At 49.0% G+C, this 23162-nt stretch overlaps 1 protein-coding gene and 1 long non-coding RNA gene across 11 annotated transcripts in view; one reads left to right on the forward strand and one right to left on the reverse strand.

Annotated features, from left to right (window-relative positions):
* The window catches only part of Fndc3b (fibronectin type III domain containing 3B), a 295173-nt gene that overhangs the window by 47235 nt on the left and 224776 nt on the right, over window positions 1-23162 (reverse strand). For all 10 annotated transcript variants that reach the window (NM_001356953.1, NM_173182.3, XM_006535547.4 and 7 more), the window contains 5 exons: window positions 6853-6977; window positions 5497-5671; window positions 4006-4092; window positions 2333-2471; window positions 406-477 (listed from right to left, as the gene is read on the reverse strand). In NM_001356953.1, the coding sequence (NP_001343882.1) occupies window positions 406-477; window positions 2333-2471; window positions 4006-4092; window positions 5497-5671; window positions 6853-6977 (598 nt within the window). The remainder of the gene's footprint in view (window positions 1-405; window positions 478-2332; window positions 2472-4005; window positions 4093-5496; window positions 5672-6852; window positions 6978-23162) is intronic.
* Gm32738 (predicted gene, 32738) lies at window positions 19130-20874 on the forward strand. The gene is made up of 2 exons (NR_168344.1): window positions 19130-19198; window positions 19694-20874. It is a non-coding gene; the product is annotated as a predicted gene, 32738 (long non-coding RNA).

Genomic DNA, 23162 nt, shown 5'->3' on the forward strand with positions numbered 1-23162 from the left:
TGAGTGGCCATCGTTTCAAAATCAACATAGAAAATAGAAACAAAAACAGAAACAAAAATCGTAATTTGTCAAAAATGGGTACTTCAAGCAGAGTGAACTGTGGTATCTGACAGACAAAACCATACGCAGGGGCACAGTGGGCTGTAGAGAGCTTGCTGAGGATGCGCAGGAAGGAAAGCTAGCTGAAGAGGAAGGGAGGGAGGGAGGGCAGGGAGAGAGAGAGACAGACAGGCAGGCAGACAGACAGACAGACAGACATGCTGATGCTTGCTATGGCTTGACTACACTACTAGCTCTATCGTTCGAACTAATGGATGCCTGCTGCAGCTACTGCAGAGGGTCTGACCACATCAGGGTGGGGACCGGGTGGGGATGCATTGTGTAATACAGTTTCCAAAGTGTCACCTTCAGAAGTTCCATCCGTGATCTCCAGCAGATACTTCAGGATTTCTGAGCCACCGTTGTCCTTTGGAGCATCTGCAGAGTAGGCAGAGATTAGTGAGGAGAGCACTGGGTGTCACTGGCCAGCACCATTACAGAGTACAAGAGCACCTCCGATATACAGCCGTCCATCGAACGTGGACCAAAGAGCATGACTCATCATCTTTAAGAAACCTGCCCCTTAAAGATTTTCTTGAGACGGCATCTCATACTTCTGCTCAGGCTGACATCAAGGTCCTGGGAATGCCCCTGCCTCAGTACCCCACCCTGACCCCAGGACTGAGGTTACAGGGATGAGTCGCCCACTCTGGCCCCTCAATGTCAAGAGATGGAATTTTATCACACTGCCATTTAAGGTCACTGAAACACAGAACGGAATGCAAGGCTGCGCACTGATTTAGGAACGCGCATCAAACTTGACAGATGGCACGAGTTTCCTAAAAGTGACATCGCGAGGAGCACTCTGAAGTGGCTCTTTAAGAGTGGGTGATTTTTATGGAAAGTTGAAATATTCAGGTATTTATCCTGTTTTATTATTTTTATGTCACATACTTATGAGCAACTAGATGATTTTGAAAAATGGGAAGGGTAGAGAAAAAACTGCATTAACAAAATAAATACAATGTTGGAATGGAGTAATTTCATTGCACCTCACTTTTCTACCACGCAAACGACATCGCCAGGGTCCCGGATGCAGTACAGAGCGATCAGCACAGGCATCGGGCATTTTCGGGGGGACAGCTACCACCAGAGCCATATGTCACCTTGGATCATGGTCTCCAGACATAGACATGTCTACCTGCAAGAGCTTTGCTTTGTGAGATTAAAAACACCAGGCGGGATGATTTTGCCAAACTGTGAAGAACTCATGTCTGCCAGCAGCCCCTCTGCGTCCTTGCACACGGAGGGGACTTTCCAAGGCCTCGATGTTGCTTACACCGATTTGTGCAGCTCACTTTCCGGGGTGTGCATTTGTCACACACACTTCAATAATAACGTGTACAGCAATCATGATAAAGACAAATCGGGCACAGAGCTAAGGGGGCGACTCAGGGAAGTCCTGGGAGGCAGGCAGCCCAGAGGGCTCCACTCCTACCTATCCTTGTCCTCCAGGGAAGCCGACCTCAGAGCTCTTTGATGCCTCAGTACAGCATGCTCGAGCTTGGTCTCCAACGACGCACAATGCTTTAAACTGCGCCCTGGGTACATTACCTTACAACTCTAATGTTTTCGCTTCTGCCCTTCACTTGCTGTTCATACATATTCTTAAAGGACACCAGTGCAGAGCACGCGTGTCCTAACAGCCTTACGCATGATTACAAGTGCTACAGTCGCACAGTGACATGCGTTTCCCTGAAATGACCGGCTCTGCAGAGCTGAGTGTCAGTGTCCTCCAGGTCACCTCAGCCCACGTGAAAACCGTGGAACTCACGGGGGTGGGGGGTGAGGGGGGAGGCGGACAGGGACACCCCAAACAGCACAAAAGCAAAAGTCTACTCTATTGCAACTTAAACACTCTGTATGTTAAAAAAAAATCTACTTAGGATTACATATCTAGATTTGAAATCCAATCTCAATTTAGAAATATTTTATATTAAATTTCATTGATTTTTTAAAAGGTAAGCCATGATGGAATGAATTATCATAAATCCTCAAACTCAAGTTAACAAAGCATTTAAAATAAAGGAGAAAAATGTAACATAGAAAATATGAAATAAATGAGATCCTCTTAAAATTGTTCACGTAAGAAGTCCACTAACATGAGACTATATATTAACATTCAGTGCCCCTCCAGCCCTCACAAATGTCTAATAAATGCAGGAAGCCCTCACGGGTGATATATTCCCCTTGTGTTTGGTTTGTCACGGCAGTAGTAGGGCAGGAGACATACCCCACTTGACACTGAAGCCATGTGATGTGACAGGTCCTTTAATGAGGGGTCTGGTTGGAGGGCCAGGTCTGTCGGGGCTGGTTGTACAAACCAGGACTTCACTTGGGCAGCTCTTCCCCTCCATGTTGGAAGCAGTCAGCTGCAGAGCAAACACGGACACATTAGCACATGTTGGTTATGGGCTATGAAGTCTCCTGGGACTTTGTACCATTGCAAGGTTAGACATGGACAGACAGACTGACACATATCGACCCAGTCACTTGTCTTGAGACTGCTGATTTCAATGTTTGTGATTACTTATTTTACTTAAATTTGGTTATTAACAATTAAAAATAAAACCAAAAGGTAGGTTTCAGCTAAAGACATCTGTAGATCCTTACAAGAGAAAATATAAGCCCAGGGTAGTGGTACAAGCAGGGTGGCTGAGGCAAGATGACTGAGTCTGGAACCATTCTAGGCTATGCAGCCAGTGCCAGGCACTCCTGGAAGAGAGTAGGACCATGCTTCACTAGAGGAGGAGGTGGAGGAGGAGGAGGAGGAGGAGGAGGAAGAGGAAGAGGAGGAGGAGGAGGAGGAAGAGGAGGAGGTGGAGGAGGAGGAGGAGGAGGTGGAGGAGGAGGAGGAGGAGGCTGCAGTGGTATTGTATATGAAATCAGTAGTTTCCATTTATTCTGTTCTGTTTGATGAGAAGAAAACGCAGGGATAAACTAGACAGAACTTTATTTATGGAAAAGGCAGATGGTGCCACCTTGTGTACAATGTCAGTAGTACAGCTATGCTCTGGGAGCCAAGATTAAGTATTTTTAGCATACCAAGACACAATTATATTCCTCAAATAGTCAGTCACAACATTCCACTTGATAATTTGACAAATACTAAAGTGACTAAATGCCAAATTAAATTACTAAGGCCTAAAATTAGAGAAAGGAGGGCGGAGCATCCTCAGGGCAAGCAAGAAAATAGGGTGTCGTGCACATGACCAACATAGGACGCTGTGACGGAAAGGCACTGAGAACAGTGCAAAGCAGCAGCTTTCAAGTCTGCAGCTGTGACATGAATCCCTACTGCAATGTTACTGGTGACTGTCTATAAGCAAAGGTCCCTCAACCCAGCAGGTCGAACGGCCCTTTTGCAGGGGTCTCCTAAGACCATTAGAAACTGCAGATGTTTACATCACAATGCATAGCAGGAGCAAAATTACAGTGATGAAGTAGCAATGGGAATAATTTTATGGTTGTGGGTATTAAAGGGTCACAGCATCAAGATGGCTGAGAACCAGTGGCCTAAACTGAGGAAGTCTAAATTGTGGAAGGAATGGGATAGAGAAGAGAAAAACAAACACGAGAGGAAAGATCCGAGGGTCTTTCCAGCCACACACGTGGTGTAAAGCCCAGGAAAGGAGCGGGTGCCAGTGCGTGCAGGGACACAGGCATCTGGTCAGGGCTTTCTCAGCCGCGCATCGGCCCTGGCTAAGGCAACCCCACTACAGCATCTTCTTACACGGGTTCCTGCCCAGAAACTCTATTTTCAAATTAAAATCTGGTGGGTGCTTGATAGGGTCAGTGGCACTTTGAAAGTGCTGTCCATTTCTGCCCCCTTTTGGCCTGCAGACTCCACTTGAAACGTAAGTGCAGAGGTGTCAAAGTGACGTTAGACAAACAGAGAAGACTCACCCTGAATTTATACTGTGTGCTTCGCTTGAGATTTTTCACAGTACAGGTTAGGTCCTCTCCAGTGTATTTTGGGTGGAAATGGCTATCCTGAAGAGGCAAAGCCAGAAAGAGACATTGGAACTACAACATCAGAATCATAACGTCGGGGCCTCGATTCCTAAGGGTCCAGGGTTTCTGTGCTATGACTTCGTCTTCTGAGCAGTAGCCAGAAGTCTGGCAGCCACTGCTGAGAGAGTGCAGGTCCCACGGTGCCACGGGTAGCATGCAGAGCTAAATGCAGCTGTCACTTGTCACACTGCAGGTCAGCCTTATTATAACAAAGTCGAAGCACTTTGAACATTTTATTTAACACTAGATCTGTCACAAGCAAAGCCTGTTGAGTCGAAGCTGACACATTCCAACAGGGAGGTGGTGCAACAGTGGACAGGCAAGGCTTCTGAGCTCATGGCGCCCCCTTCTGGGTAAGGTGGAAAGCAGGGCTTGGACGGGAAGGACACACTCCTGTAAGGGTAGCCCTTACCAATACAGGTGAATACACCGAACTCAAGCCATAGCATTCTCCCCCACCTCCCTCCTTCCCTCCCTCCCTCCCTCCCTCCCTCCCTCCCTCCCTCCTTCTCCCTCATCCTTCTGAGCATCATGCTCCCTTCAGACTCAAGAGAATGCCCCCTGCTAAAAGGTGTGCAGAGCCTGGTCCACAAGCTCTTACGTGTCAGCTAAAGAGGCAGTTTAAGAAAGAAAACCCTAACACAGACAGAGGCACATAGTGTGGCACTGGAGGCTGGGAAGGCGTATGGAGGCGTGCGGGCAGGCTGCCAGAGCTCCTGAGGGGCTGCCACAGCAGCACGGGTTGATGAAGTATGGTGGCCACATGTGGCTCTCGGGATTCAAACTTAATCAGTTAAAAGCTCAGCTCTGTAGGTCAGCAGCCACATTTCAAATGCCCAGTGCCACATGCCCAGCATAAACTATAGGACACTTCTACATGACAGAGACTTTCCAGAGTGGACATGGAAGGAAGCCAGGGAAAGTGAGTTAGGGATCTGCAAGGCCCTCCCTGCAGAGGGCACAGGACATGCAAGTTCATGAGGCTGGGCACAGCGGTATAAGCAACAAGGCCTGTGACAAAGCCACGCACACAGGCCCGGGTGGGTGGGTGGGAAGGCACTGGAGAGCTGAGGCTCCCCTGCCAGGGTGCTGGTGGGTACCACGAACTGTGACTGTGTGGCAGGGATTACACCACAGCACACAGTGGTGATATTGTGCTGGGGCACGGAGGAGGGACGGCAAAGTTGGTTAGATTTCAGGGAAATTTTGAAGAAGGGCTCGGGAAGGTTTGCTGGCTGATTCTATCTGGGGTCAATGGATGACTCATTTGCTGAGTTTGGGAAGGCCAGGGATGATGGCCCTGATGGAAATGGAGAGTGGCCGGGAGTTGAGGTAGTTAGTAAGGCCGGGATGCTCTGCAGGCGTGCACACCGTGGGACTCACGTTCTCATCCTCCTGAATGTCCAGGGTGTAGGTTATCACTTCCTCAGGCGAGCAGCCTTCTGGCCTGCTCCACTGCAGGGTGATCCAGGTGACGCCGGCTCGGACAAGCCGGGGTGCCAAGGGCATCTGCGGGATGTTTCCCAACGTGTAGCACACGACCTCCTGGCTGTAACCACTGTGGGGGAGTGAGCACAGGAGACATGTGGGCACTGTGTCAGAGGGATCCTGTATACAGGAGATGGCCCAGTAGAGCTTCAAAGTGCCACAGTGGGCTCTACAGTCTGCACTTACAAGAGCACGGCAGACCTGAGAGAGTAGGCTGGCCGTTTTGCTTCCCTCAAAAGCACACCATGGCACTGTATTTACTAAGGTAAGAGCAGCGGCTACAGAAGGACTGCAAATGAAGGCGGCACCAACAAGCGACTCTGCTGATGGAACCTGAGTCTCACAGTTTTCCAACTCTGTGAGTGCTTCTAATTCATTTAAAAATTGCTCAACCATAGACGCCTTTATCGTGCCGACATTTCCAGTCAGAAAACTCTTAGGATATATTGGTTTCCAGGCACTGGGAGGAAGTTCTAAAAACTCTGTGATGTTTCAGAGAGGTTCTCTAGGCTAGGGCCACTGCATGGCCTAGTCTTTAAGATGCACTTATGAAAGAAAGAGATTTTTCCTCTTGATCAAGCGGTATCTAGCAAGAACTGAGACATCTATTTTCAAAGCCCCTTAATCAACAGGCCCCTAGGTTAGGAGTGGTTTCTTTCATTCCTTTGGCCGCCTGCATAGAGACATCTGTAGCAGAGGCAGTCCAGGTTTTCTCTGTTTCTGCGACTTGATAATAGCTGCTCAGCAGCCCTCAGTATCAGCAACAGTCACACAAATGAAAAAGAAGGCTCTGGAGGACTGTCCCATTAAAAGTGAGGTGGAAGCCGGGCGTGGTGGCGCATGCCTTTGATCCCATCACTCGGGAGGCAGAGGCAGGCGGATTTCTGAGTTCGAGGCCAGCCTGGTCTACAGACTGAGTTCCAGGATAACCAGGGCTACAAAGAGAAACCCTGTTTCAAACCCCCCCTAGCCCCCTACACCCCACCCCCCAAAGTGAGGTGGAATAGGAGCAGGTGTTGGGGGAAGGGCAGCTTCCTTTACAAAGCTCTCCTGTTGCCTTCCCCCATGACAGCAGTGAGGCTGAGAGAGGTCCAGCTAGGCCGGCCACCTCAGAGGCCTTCTCTCACCTCAGGATTTGCTCTCAGAGGTGCTCCGTGCAGAGGCAGCATCCTCACACCTTCAAGCAATGTGAGAGACTGCCAGAGCCATGCCCTGACATTTGACAGGCAAGGAGAAAAGGAGACGCCATACCTGGTGCCGATGTCGTTCCGAGCAGCGAGCCTGAACGTGTAGCCCATGGCTGGACAGAGCTTTGTCAGTTTGCAGTGCTTCTGGCTTCCAAAGAAACACTGTCTGAAACCACTGTTTCTCTTTCCCTGGAAGGACACAGAGACTGTTCATCTACCCGAAACTCACCCAGAACATAGCACTCTCCATCTACCTGTTTATTATCACTACGCTTATTCATTCATTCATCATTTAAACTTAAAGTTACTGTGTGGATGGATGGGGGTTTGCCATGACATTTCCAAATGTATACAATTGTAAAAAAAACCCAAAAACCAAAAAACAAATTACCATAAGAAAATGAAGGAATATTTTAAACAAAAGCTGAAATTTCTAGTTTGGATGAATTAAGACAACAGGAGGTGGGTATCCCGAGGAACCGGCATTGAACATGAAGCACCCCACATGGAAGTGCACTCTAAACACAAAAGCCACACAGACCTGCCAACGAGGCCCAGAGCCCTTCGGACTTGGGCGTCTAACAGGGTTTAGTTGATAGCATAGGATGAAGGTCAGTCCCAGGGCGATGTGGCAGGAAAGGCGATGTGGCAGATAAGAACTGCGGTCACTAAGATGCTCCTCACTTGCGTGGGTGGCCGTGGCCATTGAACAAGGGAGAGTTGCATAGAGCTAAGGATCGCACCTCGGAAGTGGCCTGGCCTTTCTCAGGAATCCTCACACCCCACCCCACCCCCATCTGGGCAGCTGGCCTCCCTGCTTGTCTTGTCTCTTCTGTCACAGTGGCTCAAACCCCTGGATACACCCATCACGGTGGCCATGGTGAGCTGTTTGTTTACTGGTTCCTAAATACTGGCCACAAGCCTTTGAGTCATCCTGTCCACATCAGGAGCAGCTCAAACTCTGCAGAAGGACTTATCATTGTTTGATAAGACTTGGAATATTGGTTGAATGCCTATATCTAACCCCACCCCCCCACACACACATACACACCCAGACAGATAGACAGAGACACATACAAAGAGTGAGGGAGAGAAAGAGAGAGAGAGAGAGAGAGAGAGAGAGAGAAAGAAAGAGAGAGAAAGAGAGAGAAAGAGAGAAAGAGAAAGAGAGAGAGCGTGCGCATAAGCATGTATTCATTCTAAGTTTCTTATGAAGAGTTTTCAAGTTCTTCTGTGTAAAAAGAAAACCTGTCATCATGTAGAGTGCCTGTCAGTCTGTCTGTCTTTTGTCCTCGGGGTTGAGCCCTGGGTTTCAAACATGACAGGCAACCATTCCATTGCTGACTCACTCCTAACCCCCTCATCCCATTTCATTTTAAGACAGAGTCACCAAAGGTCCTTAAGCCGGCCTTGAGTTTGTGATTCTCCCTCACCAGGCTCCTGAGGGAGCTGGGATACAGCCTGAGACTCTAGACTCAGGTCTGCGGCTGGGGTCTCATGGTTCTACATTTAAGGAAAAAGACCATTTAAGCTGGGCCATGGTCAGAGACATAAAAATTCATATGAGCAGTTTTATGAACAGCATTTCCACTCACAATGAATATTATCTTATTGGTCGATCATGAAACAAGGAAACATACTACCCAGGCACGGGGGTGAACACCGGCAACTCCAGCCCTCAGGAGGCACAGGCAAGATGATCACCAAAAATCTTGGACCAGCCTGGTCTACATATTGAGTTGGAAGCCAGCTAGGGCTACATGGTTAAGACCCTGTTTAAAACAGAACCAAACCACCTCACATTATTAACTAACAAAGGCAAAACAGAGTGAATGTTCTCGCCAGGTCCAGAGACTCCAGGAGTATGTCTGAAACTCGCAAATTACTTCCTAAAGCAGGAAGCCAGCAGTTTTCTTCTAAGCCAATTTAAGAATCTCTTTTCTGTAAGCAGGCTCTGAATATAGACCGCTGAAACACATTTCAGGTGACATGTAATTAAGAAGAAACACACTAGAGCAGACAGACTAAACATAAACACGCAGTATCCACCCAGCAGTGTAAATCCCATTTATAATCCAGCTCCCCGTCTCCTCCCCAGCCAGGAGGGCACTGTCTCAATGGAAGCCCTGATGATCTGTAAGATTTAAAGCTCACTCTGCCAAGGGTTCAGACACCTTGAGGTGCAGGGTGGACGGGTGGAGGTAAGAGCACGCACGTCCCAGCATGACAGAGCAAAGCCACTGTGTGGCTGGTACACTGGTGACTGGCACCGGCTTTCACCTTGGATGCGTGGATTGATACAGTAGATCTACTCATGGGGATGCTGCCTCTGTGTACATCAGCAGTTCTGGCCAGTGTCCGGTTACACTACATGTGCATCCTGTGTGCTCACAGTCAGTCATCTTAGCAGCAGTGAGATCTGCCTGCCTTCCTCCCCTGTTTGTGAACCCAGAGCAAACAGGCTGAAAAAGGCACACCCTGCCCTTGAGTTGCTTTCCCTTCCACGCCTGTGTGGGTTCCCCTCAGAGCCTCATTTCTCCTGTGCCTATATTTGGCCTCCGTTGCCCATTTCTGGTACTTAGAACTATAGCCAGTAAATACAAGTCGGCCTCTTCCTTACTAGTTGATTTGCTTCACTGTGCAAGAGCCATTCCGTTTACAACGTTAAGGGTAGTTAATCACCAGAAGGTAGATTTCTCTTTTCAAGGTATCACTAGAGAGCTGGAGATGGAAATGCCCCAGATCCCGCACGGCATTTGCCCTGACATTAAAAAGCAGCAACCCAGCCTCTATGGACAAACTATCCAAACTTTTCTTATTTATTTTTCCTTTTACATAGGGTGGGCTTGTGGATGTGACTGCAGTTCTTGCTATGGCCAGAAGAGGGCATCAGATCCCCTGAGACAGGAGTTACAGGCAGATGTGGGGCATCTGGTGGGGGTGCTAGCACTCACACACAGGTCTTCTAAATGATATTAAATGCCGAGCTCTCTCTAGCTCCAAGCTTTCTTTAATAACAACCCCTGAGATGTGCTATGATGTACATAGAACTTAGGAATATGTAGAAAGATTGAGAGCTGTGCTGGTTGGTTTTGTGTGTCTACTTTACACAAGCTGGAGTTATCACGGAGAAAGGAGCCTCCCTTGAGGAAATGAAGCCATGAGATCCAGCTGTAAGGCATTGTCTCAATTAGTGACCAAGGCGGTGGGGGGTGGTGGTGGTGGTGGTGGTGGTTGGGGGTGGGTGGGAAGAGCACCGTGGGTGGTGCCATCCCTGGGCTGCTAGTCTTGGGTTCGAAAAGAAAGCACATTGAGCAAGCCAGGGGAAGCAAGCCAGTAGGTAACATCCCTCCATGGCCTCTGCATCAGCTCCTGCTTCTTGACCTGCTTGAGTTCCAGTCCTGACTTCTTTGGTGATGAAGAACAATGTGGAAGTGTAAGCTGAATAAACCCTTTCCTCCCCAACATGACTAAGATAAGAGCTGACTGAACTTGGAATGGAATTTTAGAAACAGTATTCGCTGAGTTTGATCAGGTACTCAAGCTTTTCAGAGGATCAGGAATTAAAGCTTTCTAGACGTCACAGAGTATAAAGCAAATCCAAGTTGCAGGCTGTTGCCATTCCTCAGAGAGGAACCGCGCAGAGCAGAGTGTAGCATGCACTCTCATTCCAAGACTGCAAGCGAATGTGACCTGTGCTCTGTGCTCCCTCATATGGTGGCTCCCATAGACTGTGGGGGCAGGAATAGAAGCAATTGCGGGCCCAGATTCAGAGAGTGAGGTGTGCACCATAGGCCCGGTGAACCATGGCAGATACCCTTGTGGTGACCAGGCTTCCAAAAGCACACAGCGGGGCTGAGAAGGTGAGCTGAGTCCTTCTCTTTCCACGAGGACAGGAAAAGGGAGCAGGGCTGGGATCTTTGGGTTGGGAAGGTCTGTAGGTGCCATCAACAGGAGCCAGCTCGCTGGCAAGTCCAAGTCCTTTTCTTCGAGAGCAGTTTTGACCAGGAGTTTGAGGGTCAGGGTCAGTACCTGAACTGGCACCATATGGCTAGAAGTGGGCAGGGGTCGTAGAACTTAGAAAAGGAGGCAGGCCAGGCTTGGAATGTCCAACCCCAAGCCAACTGAAGCAGCCCAAGGCTGGTCTGCACAGTTTGTGCTCCGAGACTGTCTCACATTCTAGTAAAGATTAATACTGCCCTCAGATGAACTCAGAGTGAGCCGTGGAAACAAGCAGGGGCATGCCCAAGTTTATGAACGGAAGCAAGCCAGTGAACCTGAAAGGCCGCCTTTCTTTTTGACTCACAGGCTCTGGCAGTGGAGTCGGGTCAGAACATGGCAAGGGTTATTTCAGTTCATGTCAAAGTAGGTCAGTAGCCTCGGAGCCAGGTCTGCCTCAATGTGGCCAGGGGTGTAGGCCTGGCTCCTTGTATTCATTTCTCCAGTCGGGATAAACTTATCTTTCATTTTTCTACTAAGAGTAGGACAGAGCCTGTCTTCACATCTGCTGCTCCAGATTGCTTGTGTTTGGCATAGCTGGTGCACCATGCCACAGTCCGGGTGCTGCCGAGGACTCTGCCGAGGACTCTGCTAGAATCTCCTCTGTGCCACACCAACGATGGCTAAGCTCAGAGCTAGGCCTGGGCACAGCTGTCCCGCTGCCTAGGGCTAGCCAGATTATTGATGACGGCAGGACTGAAATACCAAGGGATGTTACCCATTTCTATTAAGTCATTTTAGCAGACAGCTTTGCCCAGTCTGACTTTAGTTATGAAAAAGAAAAGAAGGAAGAAAGGGAAGGGAAGGGAAGGGAAGGGAAGGGAAGGGAAGGGAAGGGAAGGGAAGGGAAGGGAAGGGAAGGGAAGGGAAAGGGAAGGGAGGAAGGGAAGGGAAGGGAGGAAGGGAAGGGAAGGGAGGAAGGGAAGGGAAGGGAAGAAGGGAAGGGAAGGGAAGGGAAGGGAAGGGAAGGGAAGGGAAAGGGAAGGGAGGAAGGGAAGGGAAGGGGAGGGGAGGGGAGGGAAGGGAAGGGAAGGGAAGGGAAGGGAAGGGAAAAGAAGGGAAGGGAAAAGAAGGGAAGGGAAAAGAAGGGAAGGGAAAAGAAGGGAAGGGAAAAGAAGGGAAGGGAAGGGAAAAGTTTCCTGAGCCAAGGAGGTAGAATAGTTGCCATGCAAGTATAAGGACCTGAGTTCAACTCCCCCAAACCAGGTTAAAAAATGTGATTTTCCTGGCTCAAGCATAGGGAGGTAGAGAGTCTAGGCAGATCAGTGAGAAACTCAGCCTTAAAACAGGGGGTACGTGCCTAAGGACCCACACCCAAGGCTGTCCTCGGGCTGTGACTCACTCACACAGATACATGCAACTGTACATGTATGAACACACAGCACAACACACACACACACAATAAGTTTTCTAGGTAAAACACATCCCAGCAAACCTACCTCACTTTAGTTAGATTTTGTTAGAAGAGGGAACACGCCAGAATCGTCTGGAGACACTTCTATTACATGTGAAAGCCGCGACCTACACTATGTAAACCTTCACTGACAGTGGAAGCTTGAACATATCTAATTTCCCATTTGAAAAACCATAAGCACTCATATATCATTCCATCGATATGTGGAAGCCTGTCAGTCTAAAGCATTAGCTATTATTTGAAAATCTGCCTCTGTCAACATAAAATAGTATTTGATTTATAAACATTCCCCAAACTTTCTATATACTTTGGGGGGGGGGGTCTTTTACAAATGTTACTTATTGTGTTTTGTTGTTGTTGTTGTTGTTTTACTGTGCTTTTTAACACTACTGACTCCGCCTCTTCGGCACTCCAGCCAAGTGGAGGCCAGGCGGGCGGGGTGGGCTGCCCCACAGGATTCATGTCCCTGAATTTGGTCACTAGGCCAACTTGCTGCGTCTCAGCTGGTGGCTCCTTTTGGAACTGCAGTAGCTTTGCTGAATGTCTGTTTTCTTCTTCTTCTTTCTAATACCTCTTTAATATGAAGCCTGTCGAGCCTGAATGCTTTCTTTCATTCAAAGACTTTTTTCTCTTGTGTGAAATCTTTTGATGGCCTATCAAATGGTCCAAGCATGGAAAGGTGGGGGTGAGAGACTGGAGCTCATGGCGGAGCAGGACCTACTCCTACAAATACTTTTAAGGGGTAATGGTCACTCTAGGAACAGAGACCATTTCCCCCAAAGAGTACAGCTGCCTTACTATACAGTTGATCTTAAAGTGAAATTTGGGGATAAATCATACATGCAAAAGATCTTAAGCACCGCACTACATTTTTTTTCTTACCCTTTCTGCCTATTTAAACTTCTTTCTAATCTATAGCTGAAAGTTAAAGTTGGTTATTATAAAAGTTTATACCTTTAGAAAAGTAATTTATTCTTCCTCCAAATTAAAAACAACAACACAGACAAACTAACCAACAGCCACCCTCCCCTCTTGGTTGAGCTGTGGTGAGCAACCTGAGGGGTGCAGGGCAGTCTTGCTTCTCAGGGGCGGCAGACCAAGGCAGAGAGGAGATCAGGGCTGTCCTCCTGGGGACTGAGAAGAAGCCCGAGCAGGGCATCCAGGCACCCAGGTATGGCGCCCACGCACAGTTCCGGCCCTCCAGCTTGCTGAGCTGTGCTGAGGATCACATCTGGGTCCTGCCTTCTTACTGTAGCCTGCCCTCCCTCCCTCCCGGTCTCTCATGTGTCAGCATGGGGTGCCCTTCCCTGCCTCTTGGGCTCTCTGATACTTCTTGCTCTTCCTTCTCACCTGAACACACAACAGAAAAGCAAGAGTAGAAAAAGCCTTTTGTGTGGAAAAGTCCGAGCTCTAGTATCTAACAGCCTGGGGGCACAGGGTCTAAACACTGTGGTTTATCAAGACTCAAGGCAGACAAGAGAAGCCTAGGGCACAGGGAGCGACGGTGGACATGGAATTCTTTCATTCCTATCTGTGAAAAAATAGTCACTCTCCAGCTCCAGGCCTTAAATGCACATAGGTGACTGTCTCCCAGAACCTCATACAGGAGTGACACACGGGCTTCTGCACTCCCGACACACTGTCTGCCTCTATGCTCGGGCATTCGCTTTGCCATGATCATGACCGCTCTGAGCATGCCATGCCCTGAGAAATCTCCAAGCCACCAGAGACCTCTCCAGCAGACAACAGAACTGCCTCAGGACTCCCACTGGATCAATGATCCCTCACAACTGACCCTCAGGATTCACAGTGCTGACCGGCTGTTCCCAAGCTGAACTAATCCCTGCAATAGGGTCCATGAAAGTATGTGACTAGGTGTATAACAGACCTGGGTCTGATGCCCAGTGCTACACAAACAGGGTGCTTGCCCACACCTGTGATCCCTGTACACGGAGGCAAGGCAGTAGGATCAGCAGTTCAAACACAAGCCACTCTACCAAGCCAAGCTGAGGCCATCTTGTAACACACATGGGTCTCTCAAAAGTAACCATGTTAAAAATGTGGTGATTGAAAGCCATTACTGTGTATCGTGTTCTACAGTTCCATACTCTGTATGTCTCTTCTCTTAACTTTAGCCAACTTCTGTTGTACATCCTGCATGACAGAGACAGAGGCCTGCAGAAGACCGTGAGCCTCATTGACCAAGCGCTTAAACAAAAGGTTCCACTTTTATGTGCCCTAAGCTATGGGCATGTCCTTTCAAAGCCATCTGATAAAGTAAAGGACCTTTCAAATGGCTTTCAAAAAGTACTTACTGCAGTTGCTAAAGTCATAGTCAAACATCTAGACAACAGCGATTAATCCACACTGCCTCTTGGGGGCAATGTAGTTATTTCACTTTACAGAACTGCAATTTAGACCAAGCAAAAAAATTGCTCTTGGGGTTGGTCTCTCTTTCTTTCTCTCTTTCTCTCTTTCTTTCTCTCTCTCTCTCTCTCTCTCTCTCTCTCTCTCTCTCTCTCTCTCTCTCTCTCTCTCTCTCTCTCTCTCTCTCTCTCTCTCTCTCTCTCATACTGAGGATGGAACCCAGAGGCCTACACAAGATAGAGAAGCACTGTACCTCTGAGTTACATTCCCAGTCCCTGGGCTGAGACTTTTTTGCATGCCATTCCAAGGTTTGAGCATGTATAAAACAGCTTTCCCCAGGACCTCCACCCCTAGGCAGGCTTCTAGTTCTCTGAGAGGACACAAAGGGAAAGAGATCCAGGAGAAAAGCCAATTGACCGAAGGCGCAGCCTGCTTGAAAGTGGGTAGGGAGGGGCACAAAAAAGTACTTGATTCTGTTTATAGGACCTGACTAATTTTTAAACTTTAAAATGGGCTTAAAAACAGCATGTTTCTGTTTGTGTTAATTTGACAAAGAATGTAATAGAAAGATGGCAAACAGTAAGAAAAGCTTTCTCCAGTGGCTCTTCCTCTACTGACTATCCTCAGGGCAGCTGTCCTCGGGACGTGGGAAGATGGACTTTCTACAAGGGCTGGTTTCTGCTCCAGGAACTGAGCACTTCTGGGCTAATTCTACACACATCATTCACGAGCATCCCAATTAACTCAGGCTTGCGTTTGCCTGCCAGAGGAACTCTGTACACCGTGGGGGCTGCGATGCTCTGGCTAACATTCCCAATTAGCTTGGCACCACCAGTGCTGGAAGAGATGTCCAACCAAACTGGCACCGACCACTGAAGCTGGCTGGCATTTTCAATTGCCTTGAAATTAATAGATTAGCAATGCCCCCTTGTTTATTTTCCACAACATCTTCATTCTTGGCTCAGGGGAACGGGGGTGGATGGCTGAGCTGGCAAATGCTCTCCATAGAAGCAGGGGATCTAAAGCTGTGTCTCGGAGTCCACACAGGAAAACGGTGAGGTGGCACACGCTTGCGATCCCAGAGCTGGGGATGCAACCATACAGGTTCCCGGGGCTGCCTGGCCTACCTGTCTCAAAAACACAAAACAGAACAAAACAAGAAGGCGCACGGTGCCCGAGGAATGACACCTGACTCCACACACACACCCACATGAACACACACATTCACAAATGGCTAAGCTAAAGGTGCCAGACCCCACGGTGAACGAACTCTCTCTCTGGCCATGTTTGCATCCTTTCTCTCTTCCCACTGTTCTCCCTGCACTTTCCAGGGTGGTTACTGCCTGCTAAGTAAGTTACATGAAGTTGATTGTAGAGTGTCACCTACGGTAGACCATGGCTATGGAGTGCAGACACGGACCAAGTCACTGAGCTGGGCACTTCCTGCAGCAGTATAGTTTAATGTGATAAAAATTCAATTGAAAACCAAAAGAAACAAGGCTACACTGGCCAAATGAACTTTTGCCAGGTTCTATGCTATGGTTTAGTCTGCTCATGCATCTATATTTAGACGTTGTTCCAGGACTGGCAGACTCTAGGCAACATCAAAGATAAATACTGGCTTGAGATGTGTTCAGCAAGCTATATAATAGCTGAGGCCTATGAGGGGGAGCTGGGGACACTGCACATCTGGGTAGATTTATAGTTTCCAGTGCCAGGCCCCGCTTTACCCTCACAGGCACAGTAACTTTTCCAAGTCAAGATGGAGGGTGGGGTGGTTTGTGGCTGCATGCAGGGAACAGACATAGCACACCTTTCAGCCCCAGGAACACTAGCTACTCATTTCCCACGGGAGGCGTGGCTACCTGAAACAGGCAGGGATGGTCACTGGGGCCTTGGTTTAGAGAAGTTGACATGGCTTCGCTACAAGTTTCTCCAGATACTGGTGTGCATCTGGGCTCTGGCGGGAGCAGGAAACGGGCTGAGAATGTTCCAGTGGAAGGGGAAGGAACGGAGGCAGTTAGCAGGAGAAGCAGTTGCCTGGGGCTGGGGAATGGCTCAGTTTTAGGGCACCTGCATCTGGAATATCAGTGTTGGGGAAGTGGAGGCAAGACTCCCTGGAGGTTGCTGGCCGGTCTAGTGGCAGTGTTGAGCTAACTCAGAGAGCTCATGGCTCAAAAAACCAAGGTGAGGATGATTAAGGAAGAAACATGAAACCAACCTCTGCTTTCCACACATTTATCTCTCAGTCACTCACATGGGGGTGGGAAAAGGAGGGAGGGAGGGAGACAGGCTGACAGACAGACAGATAGACAGAAGTGACCTGTATAGGATGCAGAAGTGACTGACAGGATGCATGGGCTTGGTACAGTAGATATATATTGAAAGAGCAGGTACAAGGATTATGACAAATGTTTGTGATTTTAGACAGAAACTTCCCCACAAAGCCTGCTTCCCAGTCCATACCCCATTCTGTACATCTAACACATAAAGGAAGAATTTGCCCCTAGTGCCAAGGTCCTCAGAGAGGGCTCCTGGGGTTCTGGGTTCTGGTGTGCTGGGTAGTCTTATGTCGACTTGACACAAGCTAAAGTCACCTGAGAGGAAGGAGCCTCCATTGAGAAAATGCCTCCATGAGATCTGGCTCTAAGTATTTTCTTAAGTTAGTGATTGATGGAGGGCGGCCCAGGCTTGTGAGTGGTACCAACTCTGGCCTGTTGGTCCTGAGTTCTGTAAGAAAGCAGGCTGAGCAAGCCAGTAAGCAGCACCCCTCCATAGCTGCTGTATCAGCTCCTGCCTCCAGGTTTCTGTCCTGTGTAAGTTCCTGTCCTCCATGGCCACTGTATCAGCTCCTGCCTCCAGGTTTCTGTCCTGTGTGAGTTTCTGTCCTGATTTCCTTTAAGGATGAACTGTGATATGCAAGCCTAAGTCAAAAAGACCCTTTCCTTGTCAAGTTTCTTTGAAACTTCCCCACATTCCAGGCTTTCTGGAAGCCTGGAATGTGGTGGTAAAGACTCACGAGATGGTGAACACGACTTTACCGGCTAAGGTGTCGCTTCCCACACAAAGCCAAAGATGAACTCTAATGGACACATGCTCTGTGAGCACTTAACCCCACTCCAGCCCCCATAGGTGCAGTCACTAGGAATGACCCAAGACCACGTGGCCTTGGACAAGCACGTCTCTTTATGCAGGTGCTAGCACTGAGGAATAAAAGCTAGGATTTCGCGATTGGAAATACATATGACTACTATCAGGGCCCATGTAAATTTCCTTACCATCGTGACAGAGCGCCTGAAGAAAACCTACGGGAGGGAGTACCTACTTCAACTCATGGTTTCAAGGCATCTTAGTCCACTGAATTACCATGGGATGGTGGAGTTTGTGGTGGAGGGCCATGAGGAAGCCCCTCATGTCCTCGTATGCCAGGAAGCAGAGAGAGAGAGAGCTAGACCAGTCCCATGGGTAGATACAACCTTAGAAGGTTCACAACCTACATCTATTAGCCAGGCCCTACAGCTGGGCACCATAGCCTTTAGCTACACTAGGAATGGGAGACGTGGTGTTCAATCAATAGCCTGTGGAGGCCATTCCAGATTCAAAGCAGAGTAAGTTTGGTGGAGGTCACTCTGCCGAGTGGTGCTGAATGTCCACTATTGCTAGGATAGCTGATATGTGACCAGAATAGTCACACGCAAACTCGCTCGATCCTTCAATGAGCTGGGCTCCAAGCACCCCTGATATTCAGGAGCTGCTCCGTGAGTCTGGACACATCCCAGGTGGTTTGTGCAGCAAAGCTCTGTTTAGTACTGGTTTTCTCAGCACAGAGCTGTAACTGTGGGTAGAGCATAGCCTGTGGCCTATGTCACTAGCTGTTAGCCTTTCTGTTCTCTTGCCTTAGCACTAAGCATCTGCGGGTTTCTGAGGCTGGCAGTCCGCTCTTAGTTTCAGAGCTATGTAGGATTTTTAGTCCTTGGGATCCAAGATGTGAACTTCCTTTCTTAGCCAGCTGAATCACACGTGAGGACTATTCTTGTGAACTTGAATCATTTCAACCGACAGGACTGTTTTTCTGGTTGTTCCATATTTTGCCTCCATGTTCCAGGCAGAAGCCACACTAACAGCATGGCAGCATTTGAACATCGATCTGTAACTAGCCCAACAGGAATCCTGTTTAAAACTCCTAGAAGATGGTCTATTCACACATGGTCCTCACTACTGCCTGCCTGCCTGCCTGCTTGCCTGCCTTCCTTCCTTCCTTTTTTTTTTTTTTTTTTTTTTTTCCCCGAGACAGGGTTTCTCTGTAGCCCTGGCTGTCCTGGAACTCACTTTGTAGACCAGGCTGGCCTCGAACTCAGAAATCCGCCTGCCTCTGCCTCCCAAGTGCTGGGATTAAAGGCATGCGCCACCACACCCTGCTACTACTGCCTTTCTTACTCAGATCTCAACATCTTACACCAACAGGGAGGGGTTGGTACACGGAATTTCTGTTGCTAAGTCACCTTCTCCCATCATAATGTACCAGTGTTATGACATCTCTCTAGGGCAGATACTGAGGCTCAGTACAACTGATACCAAGGTACCGAGACCCACAGTCAGGCAACACAGACGGTAACCCACTGCAGTCCAGGTCAGTACCTTCTCACTGGTACACATAGCCACAGCAGTCTTAGGAGATCATCAATGGCTCTGGTGGACACACACACACACACACACACACACACAATATCTAAGTGTAACTTAGAAGCTAAGTTTCTACCAATGTTTCCTTTATAGCACTTTTTTTTTCTGAAATAGAAAAGGTTCTTATTTAACCACAAAATACAGGTTGTTTTTTTTTTTTTTTAATTAAAGTTTTTTAAAGGTTTTTTTTTTTTTTTTTTTTTTTTCCCCAGTTCTCCATCCATTTAGAAACCACTAAACTGAGAAGGCATGTACTGGGTTGAATCAAAAGGCTCTCATGGTATTGCTCCCTAACCTAGAGACCTCTCCTGCTTAGACTACAGTCAGTTACTCTGGATCAGTTTAAACTCATGGGTAATCATGTCAGCTAGCAGTAGATGACCAGAGTAAGTCACTCTGCCCTGGATTAATTCTAGAGAACTCTCTCCTACCTCTCCTACAGATGCTCAGAGCTCCTTAAGATGGAAGCGACACCAAGGTGCTCATGGGACTTCAGGGCACAGGACCTCATAACTTGAAGAGATTTGCCAGGGCAGTGACAGGAAGGGCAATCCCGCTTGTCCCTCCCTCTCCACTGCCTCCCTGCAGGAAAGAAGCTATGTGCTGAGAAAACCACTACTAAACAGAGCTTTGCTGCTGTTTAATAAAAATGCTGAGGGGCCTGGGGAGACAGCTGCTTAGGTGAAGTGCCTGCCACACAGGCACAAGAATCCCCAAGGCCATGTGAAAATCCAGGTGCTCCCAGGAAGAGGGGACAGGGAAAGCAACAGGCAGGTCTTTGGAAGCTCACTGCCAATCATCCAATAGAAACCTGCCTTGAAAATGACCTTCTGCCTTCAAGCTCCTAACAGGAAGACTCCTGAGGGGCAGTCTCTGGCTAGACATCTGTGTCAAACTCCAGAGGTCATGTGAGCCACAGTGGCAGGGACCCTTGTTTGGTGAGGAAAAGCCACACCACTTATGTAATGAAAACCAACCCGAGTCAGGTGAAAAAGTGACCTCCTAGCCAAGTAGATAAGGATTCCAGAAGGTTCTACTCTTATGCTTCATCCCCACGTCACAGCTGCTTATTTCACGTAAGTTTAAAAACTAAGGAGTTATCAAGCTAGTTACTAGGGCAGAAAAGTACCTCACTCTCTCTTATTGAAGCCCTAAGAGCAACACTCGAGTAAACTGTACGCACTGAGAAGGTAATGGCTGCAGGCTTGAAGGAGCTGTCAGGAGGCAGCTCTGCTCTGCTTTGCTTCTGCTCCTCACTGCAGCCTCGCCCCACTCCTCAGCACTGTGGATATAGCACAGCCAAAAGCCTGACTTTCTTTCAGAAAGAGGCTTGAAAGCCGGGCTTCCGGAAGGCCCTGCACTTGAAATTTCCCAATACTTTCGGATTGTGTCACTCCTCACCCTATTGATGGCAATTATAACCCGAGGTTTCTAGAGCAGCAGCCACTGCAGCTGTGCTGTCCACTAAAGCCGGGGCTCCAGAGGATGCACAGGACCGTGGTTCCAACCTCCCTTCAAAGTGATGACCCTGGCCGAGGGGGAGGACATGTGGGTAGGGAGATCGTCCTCTAATCAACCCTCTTCGAAACTTATCCATCTTTAAAAAGTGTTTTTACATTTTTACATCGTTTTGGTGTGTGCCTCTGAATGTGTGCATACATACAAGGTGTGCGTGTGGAAGTCAGAGACAATCCGAAGGAGTCGGTTCTCTCCTTCCACCATGTGGGACCCAGGGATTGAGTCAGGCTTGGCAGAAAGAACCTTTTCCCAGTCCCGTTCTGTCCCGTTCCGTCCTGTCCTGTCCCATCCCATCCCGTCCCCCTCCCCCTCCCCCTCCCCTCCCCTCCCCTCCCCATCCCTTCCCATCCCTTCCCATCCCTTCCCATCCCTCCCCTCCCCTTCTCTTCCCTTCCCTTTCCATCCCTTCCCATCCCTTCCCATCTCTTCCCATCCCTCCCCTCCCCTCCCCTCCCCTCCCCTCCCCTCCCGTTTTCATTTTTCATCCATTTTATTCTTAGGCAGTGATCTGATCCTCCACACACCCCACAATCTTCCGGGACCCAGATTTAGTTCTGCAGCCCCTGGACAGCCATGAGGCTCTGGGAGTGGGGCTGAGGCACTGTGGAGAGGGAGGGGAGGGGAGATGTGGTTCCAGGGAGGGTGAGGTAGGCAGAGGCAGTGGCTGCTGGCATTATCTACCCTCCCAGTCTCCTGCCCCACCATGTCGTGCTAGGGGTGGAGCCTAGAAGCAGGCCCTGCACCAGGTGCACTGGCCCTTGAAGGTGAAAGAGGAGGCCTCAGAGCTGCAGCCAGGGCTTCCTGCAGGCCAGATGCTGGTTGCCTTCGGTGAACACCTGCCTGCTTTTCTTGTAGCCAGGGCTTGGGTAACATGGGGATACTGACTCAAGCCAGCTGCCCCAAGGAACTGCTGATTCTTCCGTTATTTAGAAACAATACTATTAGGTTATTTTGCTAGAGATTTCACTCATAAAATGATAAACAGCAAGAACAAACTAGTTGCTATAGTGCTGGTCTCACTGCCACGAACTCTATGGAACCATGTTTTAAGCTGCTCATTTGGATAGAAAGAAGAGAAGCAGGGTTTAAAGCAAAGAAGTAACTGGATGAAAAAAATGAGCTTTGCTCATTTGCATATTGCTTGCATATGTTCAAAAGAGAAGATGCACCAAGAGCCTGTTCAGCTACCATGGAGTAGGGTGCTGTCCTCCTCCTCATAGGACAGGTTGCCACGTGGAGGCAGTAAGAGGTACGGACCAAGAATGTTGAGTCATGAGTGAATCCATCAAGTAATACTGAGAACAACCCCTGAATAATCTCTGATGGGAAAAGGCGACCACAGGTCACCTACTCTGTGACAGCATGACTGCTTGCAAGCTGCTGGCTGTCCTTTGCTGCCACTGTGCAGATGGGATACCTGAGGACCTACAGGCTAAGCTGAACAGTGTAAAGTTGGGACAGAGACTCCATCTCCTAATCTTGGCACTCTTGAAGATCCTGTCCTGCCAGGGCTTCCGACAGCCTTTTAAGGCGATTGTTAACTGCAGGGCACAAGAACCCTTTGTTGGCCTGTAGGTAAAAGGCAGCCTGGCATCTCCAGCAGTAGTTAGAAGTCAGGCCCAGCAGGAGTTTAAAGTTAGGAGAGGAGTGATGAAGCGGCACAAACAAGGCTATGATTAAGGAGAGAGAAATACAGAAGGAGACCATGCAAGTGCATAAGGTCCCAGGCTAGCCACGGAATATTTGTGTTGACTGGTCCAGGGTGGGTATCATGGCAGCACAGTCCTCAATCTATCTCATAGGAAGGGTGAGCTGCCCTGCATCTGCACGTGCCTACAGGGGGCCTGCCTAGGAGACTTTCCACCCAAGCACTCAGCTTCTCTGAGCTTACCAACAGACCTAAGATGACAAACAGCAAAAAGCACAGGACAAAGGCCACACATGGGGATAAGGAGGTGGTGTGGCTGCTAATGCGCTTACAAGGTAATAGTGAAGACCTGGGTGTGATCAGCAGCTCTCACATAAAACCCAGTGCAATGTACATGCTTGTGATGTCAGCACTGGGGAGGCAGGCATGCTTGTGATGTCAGCACTGGGGAGGCGGGCATGCTTGTGATGTCAGCACTGGGGAGGCGGGCATGCTTGTGATGTCAGCATTGGGGAGGCAGGCATGCTTGTGATGTCAGCACTGGGGAGGCGGGCATGCTTGTGATGTCAGCACTGGGGAGGCAGGCATGCTTGTGATGTCAGCACTGGGGAGGCAGGCATGCTTGTGATGTCAGCACTGGGGAGGTGGGCATGCTTGTGATGTCAGCACTGGGGAGGCGGGCATGCTTGTGATGTCAGCACTGGGGAGGCAGGCATGCTTGTGATGTCAGCACTGGGGAGGCGGG

Source organism: Mus musculus, chromosome 3 (assembly GCF_000001635.26).
Source record: "Mus musculus strain C57BL/6J chromosome 3, GRCm38.p6 C57BL/6J".
Lineage (NCBI taxonomy): Eukaryota > Metazoa > Chordata > Mammalia > Rodentia > Muridae > Mus > Mus musculus.